At 35.2% G+C, this 16,557-nt stretch overlaps 1 protein-coding gene across 1 annotated transcript in view; it reads right to left on the bottom strand.

Moving 5' to 3' along the window:
• Nucleotides 1-15,966, bottom strand: part of LOC105359570 (uncharacterized) — a 19,969-nt gene extending 4,003 nt beyond the window's left edge. The window contains exon 1 of the mRNA XM_011496184.1: nucleotides 15,446-15,966. Coding sequence (XP_011494486.1) covers nucleotides 15,446-15,553 — 108 coding nt within the window. The 5' untranslated portion in view covers nucleotides 15,554-15,966. The remainder of the gene's footprint in view (nucleotides 1-15,445) is intronic.
• Nucleotides 15,967-16,557: the final 591 nt, after the last annotated feature.

Below are 16,557 nucleotides of genomic sequence, written 5' to 3'. Positions count from 1 at the left end.
TACTTAATCTTCAGTTGGAGTAATAATATGCATGCGAGAAACCGTATGTGGCTTACGCGCTCTTACTCTCGAGTACTCTTAAGCCTCGCTATACTTAAATTATAAGAGAGAGAGAGAGATAGATAGAGAGAGAGATAGAGAGAGAGAGAGAGTGAGTGAGAGAGAGAGAGAGAGAGAGAGATAGAGAGAGAAAGGCAACTCGAAATTCACTTGGCTTTCTAAAGTATGAATTTACTGAAAAAAAAATGTGCGATGAATCGATCGATAATTGTGAAATAGATGCACTCATCCATTGTAAAAAGACGAGATAGAATTTGAGAGGAGCGCCGCTACGTATTCGAGAATGCCCGAGCACTGAGTATATAATATAATTTTGAACGTAAAGTAATTATCGACGATTAGCGCGACACGCTATTAGGTCAAGATTAAGAAGAATATACAAAACAAAACAAAACAAAACAAAACAAAACAAAAAAAAAAAATCAAAAAAAAAAACAAAAAAAAAAAGAAGAAAAAAAGTAGAGGCGATGCTTAAATAAAGCGAGGACAAAAGGGAGATGAATCGCTTTCTATTTTCAGTCTCGAGAAAAAAATGAAGCGAAAGGTACGAAAGAAAAAAAAGTCAGCAAGCTAGAACGTCCCCGTGTGTCTTGCCATTTCACACGAGAAGGAAAACATCCTTCCATTTATACAAGTCTGCGAACAGTTCCGTTAGAAAGTGTTGGTTCGAACTCTTTACGTAGTGTGGCCTACGCATAAAAATGTAAGACAAAGTAGCCACGGGCATGGAAAAATCGATGATCGCTGACGTCAGCGTATCATCGTTCACTGCGAATTCTAATTTTGTTACGCTAATTACTAATGAATTCGAGAAATTAACCTGAAATTCATTCGATAACCTATTACTCTAACATTATCGACTAACAAACTTCTCAGTTGACATGTAGCTAGTACGGCAATAATTATACGATTAATAATTTCTTCGAATGAAAATAATAATTTGCATCTTTTAATAGTTTATACAAACAATTTCATGAACATGATGCTATTACAAAAATTCTACGAAATGTACTTCCGAAACGTGCGAATGACTTCTCTCAATAATCATTTCCCTAAGCATTAATGTGCACTTCAAATAGATCGATAAAGGCAAAAAAAAAAGAAGAAAAAGAAATAAAAAAAAAAAAAAAAAAAAAAAAAAAAAAAAAAAAAAAAAAAAAATGAGCATCGTCATTAATACGATAACGAATACAGGATAATGGAACGAAAGTATTGATTTATGGATTAAAAATGGCAAGCATTTTTTCACCGGATTTGTCATAGGATTTGAACAACATTTCTCTCGGTAAAGATACGAGTACACGTAATCGTAAACTAGGGCCCAATCAATTATCCACTACGAAGATTTTAAATAAATTATTATAAAATGTCGTATTTAGCGTGAATCAATTAATTAATACGTTGGATTAAAACTTTAATACATACCTACAGGTAATCAATGGATTTCGTAATTTCTCTCAAATTAGCCAATGCGCGACAGATGTTTTACTCGTAAAAAGATCCGATAATAACCGTAGTCGATGGATTATCACGAGTTGATTGATTAAATTTTCGAATTAGCATATGCTAATGTTAACGAATGACGAAAAATGATTATTCATTTATATGTGTAAATGCGAGCATTTACTTTCGTAATAGAAAAAGAAGAAGAAAAAAATGTCAGAAATAATAATCCATTCAACCATCTACGGTTCAATGTATTGATCAATATTTTGTATTCGGGTATTTGAAAGTTGCAGGATGTTAATCATTATGAGCTTTATTTCAACGTCCATTTAAACAATTTGTAGAATTATTCACCTCGTATCGTTACAAAAGATGCAAATTCACCATACGTGCATTGGTATGCATTGAATCATTTTAAAAAGTAGTAAAGCGTTTTGACATTGTAAAAATAATTATTTCGCGTAACTTTAAGTAGTCGTCGTTCTTTTTGCATTTGAGGAATATATTGCGACGATAGGAAAGTTTAAAAATTAAAGCATTCGATGTCAAAGGTACTTAATCGCGTCTGGAATTTTACGTATCAAGAGATTATTAGAGTTAGAATTTGATTGGTAAGTAACTACTTAAAGGTAGGCGTAATCGATATTAATGTCCAACATTCCAACAAACGTCCAACATTCCAAAATTTAAAAAAAAAAAAAAATTATTTCCCAAAGCATAATCACGAATAAAGTACGAATAAAATTTTTCTCTTAACGATTAAGTCTATTAGTATTGTATAAGTGTGATAAATCAATAGTGATCTCTAAATAGCCATACAGAAATAACAAATTGACACGAATAAAGCCATGAAAATATTCATAAACTTATAAGAAATAAATTGTAAAATGTATTAAAATTCAAGTTAATTACACTTGCTTAAAATTTAAATATACATATCGTGTAATTATGTTGACCAAGACGTACTCGATTCAATTATAATCCAAATATCGAATGTAAAGAACGTATGTACATTAACATAATGAAAAATATATAGATTTTTAAATATGGTGAAATTATATTTATTAAGAAAGTACTTATCGTTTCATAATTCAGAAGTCAGAATATTCAGAATAAATAATCGTTTTACCACTTGTTCTCATCGACTTTATCACTTTTTATATTAATAATCGTGCTTACAAAGTTATGCACAATAGATAATTTTGGACATCATAAAAGATTAACGTTATTTATAAAAATCCAAGTGCCTTACAAATATAGAATGCGAATCGATCGCAGTTCAACGAATTAATGACTCAACGGATGCTTAACACTTACACGTATAAACGATATGGCCAACGCATACGATATTTATTCGATTTCAAATAGTAACGCTTTAACGTTGTCCTTCCCTACTTTCCTATCATTATTTTATGTAACCTTTGACACGCCGTTAAACTCTAATCCGAATATTTTCATATACGCAGGTATAATCGTCAACATTACAAGTATTGAGCGAAACGAATATTATGTCTTTAATCAATTTAATAGCTTTACACGATGGTAAAACTTCTGGAAGTCATTCAATTGAAGTATAAAACAGCCTTGAAATGATTATTCTTTCTGATTGAAATAATATCAAATACATTTAACTTTTTTAATGAACATAAAATCCCGTAGAAAAGAAGTATATTTAGACATTTATTTATCGTAGTGGCAACGGATGTATATAATCGATTAAAAGGAAAAAATTAAAATTAAAAGTACGCTATAAAATTACAATATTAAATCGAACTTTTTCACGATTACTCTTTCCAAATGGACGAGTTTATGTTTTATTTATATCTTTTAATTAAATTTATATAAACATCGGAAATTAATATCTTATTTTCCAATATTAGCGTAAGCAATAAAGTAAAAATACTTGACTGATAAAATACTACGTTATCAAGTGTATTCAATAATTTTTTTGTTTTTTCTTTCATTTTTTTTTTTTTTTTTTTTTTTTTTTTTTTTTTTTTTTTTTTTTCATTAATCATATATTTAAAAATATTTCGGAAAACTAATTTTAGTTAATTTTACATACATATAGATGATTTTCCTTTTGCCTGGCGCAATTGACTGACAAAACATCAAATTAATCATTCGTAACATCTTTTGATTAAATTGTAATAATACATTCAATTTCGTGTTGTAGCCAAACGTAATGACAAGTAGAAACTCGATCGCCTTCTCTTACTTGACAATGCACACTTTTGTACGATTTATTTTAACAAGCAAGACAAAATCAATCTCCTTTTACAAATGAATACCCATGGAATGCGAGCTCTAAGTGAATTTCAGTTTATCGATCGCCACGACTATTAATAACGGCTGAAGTATAAAGACAAGGAAACCGCCGCTTTCTACTATGTAAAGGAGCTTATAAAGAATGTAAGAGATAATTTGCAACAAATATACTTGACCTCTACGTGATCAGCGTCAGCTTACACTTACGAGCTATTGAATTTTTAACGAATATCGATGAACGCGCTTGAGAATTATTGCAATAATGTAAAAATTAGGGAAAAGTTTTACAACAATATCGGATGATCAACACCAAACGTCGTAAGTTGCGGTAAAAGATATAAAAAAAAAAAAAAAAAAAAAAGAGGTGATGAAAGTTTTTCTTTATTTCTTCCTATAAACTAAAATTATGAAATTTCTCATTTATTGAGAATTAAGCGAATTATTCAGCACTGGCTCAATTGCATTTTATCCATTCTCCATAATTTTTACTTCGTGCATAAGGTAAGAAGAACGACGGCCAGCTATTTGCGTAGCATTACTCACTGTACTTTTATTACTTTTATTCACATCTTCCCTATATTATCTTATAGACTTTGATTATTATATAACGTCATCAAGGATGAAAGCGATAGATATTATTGTAACTTAGCCACAACAGGACGATCGACTCAAACGATCTCATCTCGTTCAAAAAACTGTCTCATTTTATTTCAGCCTCAATTTATTTAAATACATTCTATTCTACAATTTACTCTATATGCATTATCACAATTATTATACTATTAAAGTATTCTAATATATAAATAGTGTTTTTCTTTTTCAACCGTTTAAACCAATATTGATAAATGCATCTATCTATAAAGAGGGTATAAGCAATGTCCTTTAAGAAGAAAAAAAAATTAAAATTAAATTTGAATTAAATAAAAAGTAAAATTTGAAGGAAACTTTTGCTAAAAAGCTAAGTTTTCTACCTTATCTTCGAAGAGATGATTAAGCATAACGAATGCATAAAGAAATCTATGCTTGGCGTATTAGTGTGCTCGTTAGAATGATATTGGAAGACTACGTGGTGGAAAGTAATTGTAAGCCCGAAATGTATCCGACAATATCCCAGAGGTAAGGATATTTATGTGACGCAGAGGAAAGGAAAGTTCGCAGTTAGAGTATTAGAGCAAGTCAAAAACTTAGCCCTTTAGAATGTCACGAGAGGTTTTTTCTACGGCGACCTTACCTTATCTCGAAACAAATACTATATGTAACGACATATAGCAAATGATAAGCGTATGTAGGGAGTTAATTGTACAAGAGAATGTCCGAGTCACGGTTAACGTTGCTAATATGATATTAATACCGTTGTCCCGCCAATAAGGAAAACATCCATGATATTTAATACAGAGAAAATTCAAAAAACTAATGATGTTTGCATAATAAAACAAAACAATAATACTCAGAATAGACTTGGTCTGCTGGTATCTAGTGTACAGTATAATAACTTTGCCATCAATGTATCTTTGCTTCGAAAATATCACCAAGTCGCTTGGTTTCTAATAACTGAACGACGCATTACATAGAAGTGACTTGAACATTACAAGATTGTGACGATATTAGGAATGGAAAAGCTTTATCAAACGGATTTGATATTTTTTACATAATCGCTACACGTAATGACAGACACATTGCTACTGGGTATGATTTTTAATCTAAAAATAGGATTAAAAAGTTCTACATATTATTGCATAATCATTAAAAGTAAATATTCAATTTTTCTTACATTCGTATTCGCGTGTATGTAGATTAACGTAGAAAAGAAGAAAAGGACAATCGCAGCCAAAGCGATATAACTAATAGTATTAGTCGACATGAAAACATAATGAGCCGAATAAAGGTCAGGAAGACGATCGGAACAGTTCTCGATACGCTAGATGCCGCTACTGTTTCTTTTTGGTACCTTCAACGACACCATCCTCTCTCCACCTGTCGCGAGCCTTTCACTTTAATGGTGTGCGCGCAACAATGACTAATATCATATTCGCACACATGCGCCAAGACTTTTTAGGAGAGAGATGCTATTTCGTAAGCCTAATTCAAAACTTCCTGCATATTTCGCAAAATAATATTACGATTGGAATTTGTATCTAAAGAATCGGCCTTATCGTTAACATTTTACTTCTATTTGGCTATTAAGATTTGAATATTTGAATTTGGAAAAAAAAAAAAAAAAAAAAAAAAAAAAAAGAAAAAAAAAAAACGTTGATTTCCAAGATCATCCGAGTTAACGTGTAAAATAAAGATTATTCTTAAAATTATTCTTAAAAGGAAGGGAAAATGAAGAAATAGGTTTGAAAAAATTACAAGTATACGCTTTATAAAATACCTTATAAATATAATTAGCAATGGAATTTAGTCTAACGAAGAGCAATCTCATTTAAATCAGCTTTAATACTAACGAAATTAAAAGATTATAGTAACAAAGTCAGTTAACGCTCGCCCCAACACGACTCTGGAACGTGATTTTAATGCTATTTCAAAGAAAAAAAAAATTTCTATAGAAAGCTCAAATTCTTTGCCCCAAATAAATAAACAATAAAGTAACTAAAAAAAACAACAAAAAATACCCCTGAATCGGTGCACCGACTATCTTACTTTTACTCGCCGTTAGACAATTAATAAACATATCGAATAAATAAACATGTGCAGGAAATTTCAACAATGCGAATATACCGTTCTAAAAAATTGCTTACGTCGACGTGTTACGTATACGCACGCTACGAAGTTAAATAGAAAATAAAATTTTCCGCCGGTCGAACGTTGGCATACGAGGAGTCTTGCGACTTTGTAATGCTTTGCCAACGCGGATGGTAATTATCACACGCCACGGCGCCTTCTTCCAACCATTTAAATCGCGTATATGAAATAATTTTAAACTTATTACCGAACTATGCAATACTGACACCTTCATCGTACAATCTATTCTCTATCGTTTGGCATTTAAACAAATAGCGCTAGATAGCAAAAAGACAAAAAAATATGAAATAAACGCTTTTAGTTTAACGGAATGCAAATTCGCAAAAGCTATGAATAAGGTGCAACAAGACTCCACACCTAATATATATATATATATATATATATATATATATATATATATATATATATATATATATAAGCAGGCAATCTCGTTATCGCTATTTGGAAGTGAGAATTTCTTTAATTGAACATCCTGGCAGGTAAGCATTCAAACTCTTTACAAAACAAAATGCAAAAAGTTTTGAAATTTATATAAGCCGGAATTTTTATTTTAATAAAATTTATTTTTAATGCGCATTTCATAGTCATTATCGATTGTGTCAACGAGCTGTATTAATTTATTTTCACTGGTTTTGCATTTTAACGTTCCATCCATTATCAACTAATTACAATATGTAATTATGAAAATTTTGTAGAATTATTCGTCCATTCTATTTGTTATCATAGCGAGATATCTTGCTGAGGCAGAGGTGGTTACTGTACGGAATATTGACACTAGAGTTTTTATTTTTTTTTTTTTTTTTTTTGTTGTTTAACGAAGAGAACGATAAACCTAATAAGAATAAGGCAACCGCGTTTTCCCTAAAGCGCACGATTAATGTTAATTCTTACGCAATCCTTGATGATAAATAATTTTCTTCTACAATAAATCGTTCTATAAAGTGATAGTATTTCTTAATAAATCAATCTATCGATATGCTCAAATATGTTTAAATTCAGAAGCTTTTAAAATATTTATTGGTAACATTTGTAAGAATGTGAAACGTGTAAAAATATTGGAATTCCCATCGATTCTCATTCGAATTCTCATCGAGCAGTCTAACAATACAAATACTAAAAAATAATACTTAAAAATAATGCATATACTTAATATTTTATAAAGTATGTACAATGAATATACAATTAAAGTCTAATTACATTTAAATAAACTAATGTACATTCAATCATAGTAACGTATTAAAGTGCTTTAATGAAATAATAAATAAATTTATATCGTAAAACATAAAGATACGGCTTGTACAGCCAATCTATTGGCAAAACATAATTATTAACATAATAATTATATCGAAAATAATGTATTGCATTAAACTTAAACTTATTTAGCGATTCATGTTTAAATAGCAATTTTAATGAAAAGATATTCAATGCAGTGAAATAAAGTAGCCAGGGCGTAACAATCACTTTAAATGTCACTTTAAATAATGTAACTTTCCAAGATTTCCAATAACCTTTTCATTGTCAAATGTCAAGAGCTTCTGAATATTTTTTTTATTGTTACGTGTGAAATACATTTGCATTTATAATGCAGCTTTATTTGTTTAAAACAACCATAAAACACTATTAAGAATTATTCACAGTAATAACACTAATTACACTAAAGTATTGCAGTCGTACATACGTTTTGGCATGGTCTGATGGCAAATTCACATTTTTCTGGAAATTAAATATGAATATTCAGTATTTCAACATTTTATTTATTATTTTTTTTTTTTATAATAACCAAGACTAAAGACTGAACTAAATTGCTAATTGATTTTTGTTACTCTGTTAGATTAAGTGAAGATGCTAACGATATTATTGAAATTGTGCTTGAAATGATCAGGCATAACTATCATACGAATAAGCAATAATAAAAGTTAGAGAGAAGAAAAAACGAGGGAGGGGCGAAGGGGGGTGGGGAAGGGGGAGGATGGGGAGGAGGAAGTCGTGGGGAAAAACCAGCAAACTATAATGCAAAAGTCATATAACATAATGTCGTAATTCTAATACTGTAAGTGCGCCATGGAATTCTGCGACTATATAAATTTATGTATTTCGTGTAAAGAAAAACAATCAATTAAATGATTAATGAGGAAACGAAAATCAGTTAGGCTCGAGTGGCCTTGTCAGTACTTTAGCCATTGATCTCGAATGAAATAAAAATATTCGTTTGCCACGAAGTAAAGAAACCAGCTGGATTTCAAATTGTTTTTGCGCGCGTCTGGAGGAGGGAAACCTCGATTTTCTCTCATTCCTTTACGCTCTCCTTTTTCTTTTGTTCTTTTTCTTCTTCTTCTTCTTTTTGTCCTTTTTTTTTCTCTATTTATACGTATAGACTATATTTGCTCGAGTATTACATTATTATTTCGAATTTATATTTGCAAAAATAAAAGCGAGAATATGTCGTAAGTATTTTGATATTATTGAATTATGAATCGTTAATTCTTTATAATATTATATTTTCAAATTTTATTCTTATCATTAAAATAAGGTTAAATATAAAATTTCGAATTGGCATCGCCATAATTATCGATTTAAGACCTGCAAGTACAATTTGGCACCGTCTTACATAAAATGGCACATAAGTAAGTTGCATTATTCTTCAATAAACAAAATTATCGTACGAATAAATTTGGGATAATATGTCGATCGTTAGTTTTATAAAATTCCTAATGTGTTATCTACCGGCGAACTACGCTAATTTAACGGGCGATTTGTCATACTCGATAATTACTAGATTTCAAAATAAATGAGACGCTCATTTAATTAATATTACAAAAGCAAGCGCGCGAAGCACTGAGCAAAGTTGAAATACTTTCGCAGGATGTTCTTATTTCTATTTTTTGCAAACGTAATTTCTATTCCTAGAAAATAGGCGCGCGCGAGAATACACGAGGAATCCGCATCAACTAGCCGTTCCTCATATGGAATTTTCCTGTGTTTGAAAAAAAAAAAGAAAGAAAAAAGTACTTTACGACGTATCTTAATTATTAGAAAATATAATTGCAATTGAATTGGCAACAACTTGCAATTTTCCTATTAAAGTTTTCCACTCGAAAGTAGCAATTGATATTCGAGCAGCTTTCCCTTGACAAGACGTCCGAGCGAGCATTTTCCTCCTCCCTTTTCCTTCCTCGACTTATCTCCTATCTCGATGAAATAGCAATCCCGTTTCGCAAGCGAAATGATAACTGCATGTCCCCGGATAAAGCGTCGAGGAATTTGTAACGGCGAAGCTCGCGCGCAGTTGCGAAAATATTTAGCTAATTGGCGCAAGGTTAAAATCCGCGAGACCGTACAAAGGAAAAGTCAGTGGCGCGCTGCGTCGTAATAATTTCGTCTCGCGAAAATCGCCGCGCGATTCCGAATTCACGATGCGTCGTCGTCAACCTCTCGCTACTTTAAAAGTTTCGATCGAGCCGAGCCTCGCTCGCCTAAAGAAAGGACTTTCATCGGGTCGCCAATATTTTTCACCGATAACTCGGCGTCTTATATCTATTATGCTTATTAAATAAAACGGCGTCGTTAAATAAATCCGCTACCACAGCTTTTATTCATACGATATATATGGGCGATGAGTCTTTCCCTGCTATCATTGCCATTATCCGTCTCTTTTTACGGCTACGTACCAAGTCTTTTCCTCGACTTCTTTTGCATGCTATTTCATTAGCGGTAAAAACGAGACTTAAACAACTCGTTATCTGATAAAGGTTATAACGGACTCGCCGTAACGAACTTACGAATTTAAAAAAACAGTCAAAGGCAATGCCATATTTGCCATTTTATCTCTATTGACAAACGCATTGTCTTTGGATTTTCACGACGATTAATATTAGCATATGCTGTGACATTATAAATTTCTTATGCTTATTCATGTTGTTGTTGTTGTTGTTGTTGTTGTTGTTGTTGTTGTTGTTTTTAATACTTTATTATTGCTAATTGATATATTAGTAGCGTCTTTTGCATAGATATAGTGATAGTCTTAGGATCTGTTTGCTGTATTATTTGGTTATTCGTCGGTTTAGCGAGGGAGAGGATTTTTTCAAAAGCAATAAAATTTTCCAATGTTGCGTAAGAAAAGTCTTGCGTTAACCTCGAGCTGCAAAGACGAAGTTTATTCGACGAAATTTTACTTGCGTATGTGACAAGTATCGCGCAAGAACGACATATATGCCGACAAATCAAAAGACAAATTTCCTTCCAATCATCGAATTCCACGACCAAAAATCAAATTTCCAACAATAGGTCTTTTAATATTTCGTCTTTTCTTTCTTTCATTCCCACCTTCTTCGTGATAAATGCTATAACGCTAAAAAAAAAAAAAAAAAAAAAAAAAAAAAAAAAAAAAAACGTTGACTATACGACTATACAATGACATTTCCAGTCGAATTATACGCAAAGATTATACAATACGAAAGCAATTTAATTTATTTTTAAGCAGGCGTCATTACTCAACCATCATTGTATTATTAATGATTTGCGCGTCTAAGTTTATTCTTATCATTGAATTTCAGCATTTCCAGCGTCGAGCAAAATGTAATTTGATAATATTAATTCAGCGTATAAAACATGGCGAGAATTCCATAGAATAATTAGATTATATATAGTCTTTTAAGCAAAAGTTGAGCGTGTAAAATGTAATAAGAGACTCGGGCATTCTCATTCGACACAATTGCCGATCGGAATGGCAGAGCACCGAGGAGTCGCAAAAGTAAGCGGAGTCGAGAAAGTACAATGAAATTTCCAACTCCATAATCGTTTAACAAATTGCTAATTTGTTGATCCGCCCAAGGAAAATCGATAAAAACCGTTAGATTTTCAATGATCGTTAATCGATCGTCGACGACTCATCGCGATAAATATTAACAGCTATAATGGCCGAAATCGGCGAGCTTCGCCATGGTTATTGCCAAACGTGGCACGTGGCACGTGGCAACGACGAGTGAACTTTCCGAGTAGCCGACGACGGCCATACGAATTGGCCGTGGCGACGCGTAAGTGCTAAGTCGTTTCCCCGGAATAAGACTCGGAACGGTGAATTTTCAAAATAGCGCCGGCAAGGTTACTTTAAAGATTCCATCGAGTCAGTGGTTCCCACGTTCAAGCACCACGTGGCAATAGAAAACCCGCATCTCCCGGTTATTAACTAACACGTGCTTTCAGCACCCGTGAGATTTCCGACATATTTACACGCGCCTAAGCATTTCCAATCTCCTCCAGATAAATATCCGGGGCATCGCCTTGGATTTTTATAAGGATATTATTATGAACCCAACCCAGCTCTATATCTTCGTATTAGGAAATTTAATGAAAATAATGTCATTGCTGTCATTGGAGCGTGTGGGGTGAAGAGGGGCGAGCGACGATAGCGTAATCAATCAACGCGCCACATGGAAATTAATGAGAAGGTATGCGCCTCGGGACAGTAGTCGCCTCTTTATTTTATACTGCCAACACTCGGAATAGCTCGAGTCGGTTTCGAATATTTTACGTACAGCCCCGTTACCTTAGACCAATAAGAGCGAATATTTATTCTGGTCTTTGGCGCGTAATCGACTTTAGCCGCTCTCGCCTCTGCACAACTTTAATCTAATAATACACTGTTTTAGTTCAATGGAGTCTAATTAATTAGAGAACGTATATTTAGTGAATGGACAATGGATTCGGGATTAACGGGATCGTTTGGCTTGTCAAACATAAAAATATGTGCTCGCTGATCTTCCGAGGCCGATAACACAAAATACGATGATATGATGCCTATTGGAAGTGTTGAATTTGCAATGTCGAGAGACGATTATTACTTTTGGATATTAAAGCGGAGATTGATTCGATGGATCAATCAAACTTTGTAACCAAGCGATCGGTATGTCTATCTTCTTTTCTTTTGTTTTTTGTTTTCTGTTTACTGTTTTTTTTTTTTTTTTTTTTTTTTTTTTAATATATAGTTATTTGTTTGTTTGTTTGTTTGTGTGTTTGTTTGTTTTTTTTTCAGCTTGTTGGAGAAATATGTTGCAGTCGCTAATATATATTGGAATGCTGACTTTTCTCGACGAGTCATATATTTAACGGACTGTTGACGAAATTCATTTAATTCCATGTCGTCTGTAAGCGCGGATAAAATATAAATTTCAAGCATATTGTTCTAATTTTCCTATGTTAGTGAGAAACCTGTAGTAACGGTTTTTTCCTTCTTTATAGCACTGATCCGCGTAAAAGTAACAATGAACTCTCAACGCGAATTATTATTAATTGATTGGCATTATCCCGCGGTGATTTTTCCGTTAGAGTCCAGCCTCCATTAATCGTTAAATGATGTTACGTACAATTTCTACGTCTCGGATATGTTCTGCTCCCTTAAATTTCATAATATAAATAAACATTGATGCATGCGACTAGTCTTTCGAAGCGTGAAAATCAAATAAAGGAATAATGAGTGATCCGGGCAAAGACGGAGCCCAACCATATCTCACTCGGATTTTGAAAATAACCTTGTAAATTTTTGGCAACTCGTCAAATTTAACTCTGTCCCCATTTAATGCCAGGCATTAATAAAGTCCTACGTTCCAACTGATTTTTATCGAGATGTTCGAAAAGACGGCTCTAACACTTTAATCGACTATTGCGTCGCAAAGCTAATTGACCTCCTTCTAGCACCACGTAACATATTTTCATTTTAACTGTTTTTCTCTCTCTCTCTCTCTCTCTCTCTCTCTCGTTTCCCCCTTCCAATCATACAAAATCACCAATTCCCCAGTCGTAGTTCCACCATCGATATTTAACTCTCTTTGAGCTCGTACGGCTTCATTAATCATGAATTTGTTGTTCTTTTCGCGGAAAAAGGGGGAAAAGAGGCGATTGTCGCTTGGTTCGCTTGGATTACTCCTCGCAATTTTTCCTACATTTATGCCACGAGGGTAATCAATCGACTTGCCACTGCTGCACGACGGGAACTCGACACAGTCAACCATATTCTCTCTCTCTCTCTCTCTCTCTCTCTCTCTCTTTTTCTTCTTTTTTTTCTTCTTTTTTTAATTAGTCGGGAGCGACGACGACTCATGCGCCTCATTTTTTGCCCAAAAGTATACTCTCGACATCGACCTACGTATGCCTATGCGCACACTATTCTCCTCTTCCACCTACTCTCCTCGAATAATAATGACATTATCGATTGGGTTGAGAAGGGACGAGAGTCGCGCGTCGGCGATCGCGATTATTAGCGAGATCCGGTGACAAAATTATGCGGAAATTTAGTAGAATATGCCCAAGAGAAATTATTCCGTTCGTTCGAAATCACCGATTAATCATTATACATATAGCTCGTCTTTCTCTTATCTTTCTTTCTCTCTCTCTCTCTCTCTCTCTCTCTCTCTCTCTCTCTCTCATCAACTCCCGAATTTTACAACCCGCCAAGTCGAATTTATTTCACGAACGCGTCTATAATCGTATTATCGTGCCAGGACGATTAAAATAAAAATTTTTCTTCTTATTTTTATATTTAGTATCGCGATGCCAGTGTCGTCGTGGCAATTAGAATTCTTTATATTTCATAACGACGATAACAGGGGGACATAAAATTATGAGATGTTGGACTGCCAAATTACTGTTTAAATACAAATTTAGCTCGAGCAATGCCAATGGTGCTTGGTCTTTGAAATTCGATCATTAAGGTCCATAATTGTAGTTACAAAAGTTGGAAGGAACGTTTTAAACTTTATTAAATACTCGGCAATCTAATGTGAAATTAATAAACGACCGGCCAGCATAATGCTAGCACCCCTAATTGTGCGACACGCTCATTTCAATAAATAACTATACTTCGATAAATGCAATTGTCTTGTAAAAGCCAAGACGGTTTTTCGTTGCTTTTGTTGTTGCTTTTGTTGAATCAAGGCAGACCAACTTTCCTCGCATTATTAACGAGATGAATTTCATTGACGAAGCGCACTCGATTTGTCAAATTAAACCCTGTAAAACGGTCGAGAAAACAAAAAACAAAATAAATAAATAAAATAAGAAGGAAAAGAGATAACAAGAAAAATGCCTCCTACTCTTGCTCTCACGAAAGTATGGATTTTAAATCCGACGAACATCGGGGCAACGACAAAGTTGCGTGAATTTAAGGAAATTGCCGGCATCGCGAGATGTTTGCCTGACTTTTGTAGCGGCGTAAAGCGTAATTGGGAGCTACGAGATATTCCAATTGCCAGTTTTTCTTTCCGTTTGTGTATTTCTCACTCGTATATTACTTATAAACGACTCCCTTTACGTTGGGCGCACTTTTGACGCGACCTTCGCTCGGCGCTCTTTGCCCGCGTCTCTCTCTCTCTCTCTCTCTCTCTCTCTCTCTCTCTCTCTCTCTCTCTCTCTCTATGGCTTCTCGCACCCCTTACCACACACCTCAAGTGCCAATGGATTAGCAATGCACGCAAGAGTTATTTAATCGAGATGTGGGATTATGATATGCGGCGATGAGTTTGGATGGAGGGGCGGGTGGGGGAGGGGGAGGGGAGGGGGGAGGGGTTTTTTTTTTTTTTTTTTTTTTTTTTTTTTTTTTTTTTTTTATTAACGGGAAGATGATGAATGGAGAGAGGTGGCGCGCGCACACACGCATTCGCGCACCGAGTGCGTTCGTCAGGCTAAGGTCAGCCCTTTGAAGCGCGCGGTGTGAAGGGACGGAAGGGCGGGATCCGCTACTGCGCCATTCGACGTCCAACGGGTTAAACGAGTTGTCCGGCGATTGGCCTCGACAGGGTCGTCGAGAGCGGCATGGCAAAGAGAAACAAGAGTGTGTGTGTGTGTGCTCGCCTCGATCGAGGGCCGGTGGGGACCGCGGCAGTCGGTTCTTGGGGATGCAGGGAGGGTCTCGCGGCTTTATAACGAATCTCACCTTTCTGCTGCGACAGGCCTGGGGATTGGAGCACTCGGAGGAGCGCCTGCTACGGTTGGTCTTGTAAATGTCCCACTCGTTCTTCACCACGGGCATCATGAACGCCATCCTGAAGCCGGCACTGGGGCCTTTCGCGTTGCGTTAGGCGCGTTTCCTTATCAGGCGGTGGTCCAGGGACTCGCGCGTGGTCACCGATACGCGTATGCCGATGTATCAAGGAGTCCGCCGCGTCCTGGCCAACTCAATCCGCCTCGAGGCTCCGTTTTCGTGGCTGCCGTTGATGATGATGCGTAGCGATGATTAGCCGTGGCCGTCGTTGCTTCGATTCCGACGATATCCCTTTCTGGTTTAACTTTATTTATAAACCACCAGCGGCCTCAGAGCACCGTCCCGTCCCTCTCGCCCTCGCGCGCGCGCGCTTTCTCTCTTACTCTCTCCCCCGCTCTACTTTTCTTACTCTACCGACCCCTCGCGCTCCCGTTTCTTCTCTCACTCTCTCTCTCTCTCTCTCTCTCTCTCTCTCTCCCTTTCTTACACACACAGCACACTCTCAACCTATCTATCTATCAATCAAACAATCTATCTATCTACCTCAATCAAACACGCACACTCGAACCGCGCTCTATCCGCCTGTCAATTCACCTATCTATCTACCTCTTTCTCTCTCTCTCTCTCTCTCTCTCTCTCTCTCACTCTCTCTCGAATGCACACCCACCCACATACACACCTACACGCACACACACGGACACACGGACACACGAGCGCGTCCACAGACACACACACACACACCCTTTTTGCCCTTTAATACTCCTCGTACGTGGTACACCGGAAAAGTCGCATTCACTGCTCTTTCCCGACCCTTAGCGTTCGGTTCACGTTCACGTCCCAACGATCGTGTCGTGTCAAAAGCGCGCGGCAATTTCGTTATCTTATGTATGCGTGTTGATCAACATACATCTATACATACATATATATATTGCACGCACGTATATATACACACAATATATATATATATATATATATAATATTTTGTAAGTGTTGCGTTATTTTTATCTCTCAAGACTTAAATGAACCTGCTTCCGAGCTGTGCGGTTGCTCGATCGGCAATGAGC

This window comes from Ceratosolen solmsi, unplaced genomic scaffold (genome assembly GCF_000503995.2).
Source record: "Ceratosolen solmsi marchali unplaced genomic scaffold, CerSol_1.0 scaffold29, whole genome shotgun sequence".
NCBI classification, from domain to species: Eukaryota; Metazoa; Arthropoda; class Insecta; order Hymenoptera; family Agaonidae; genus Ceratosolen; species Ceratosolen solmsi.
Note: the sequence above shows the minus strand (reverse complement) of the source record. Positions and strands in the feature narration are given on the sequence as shown.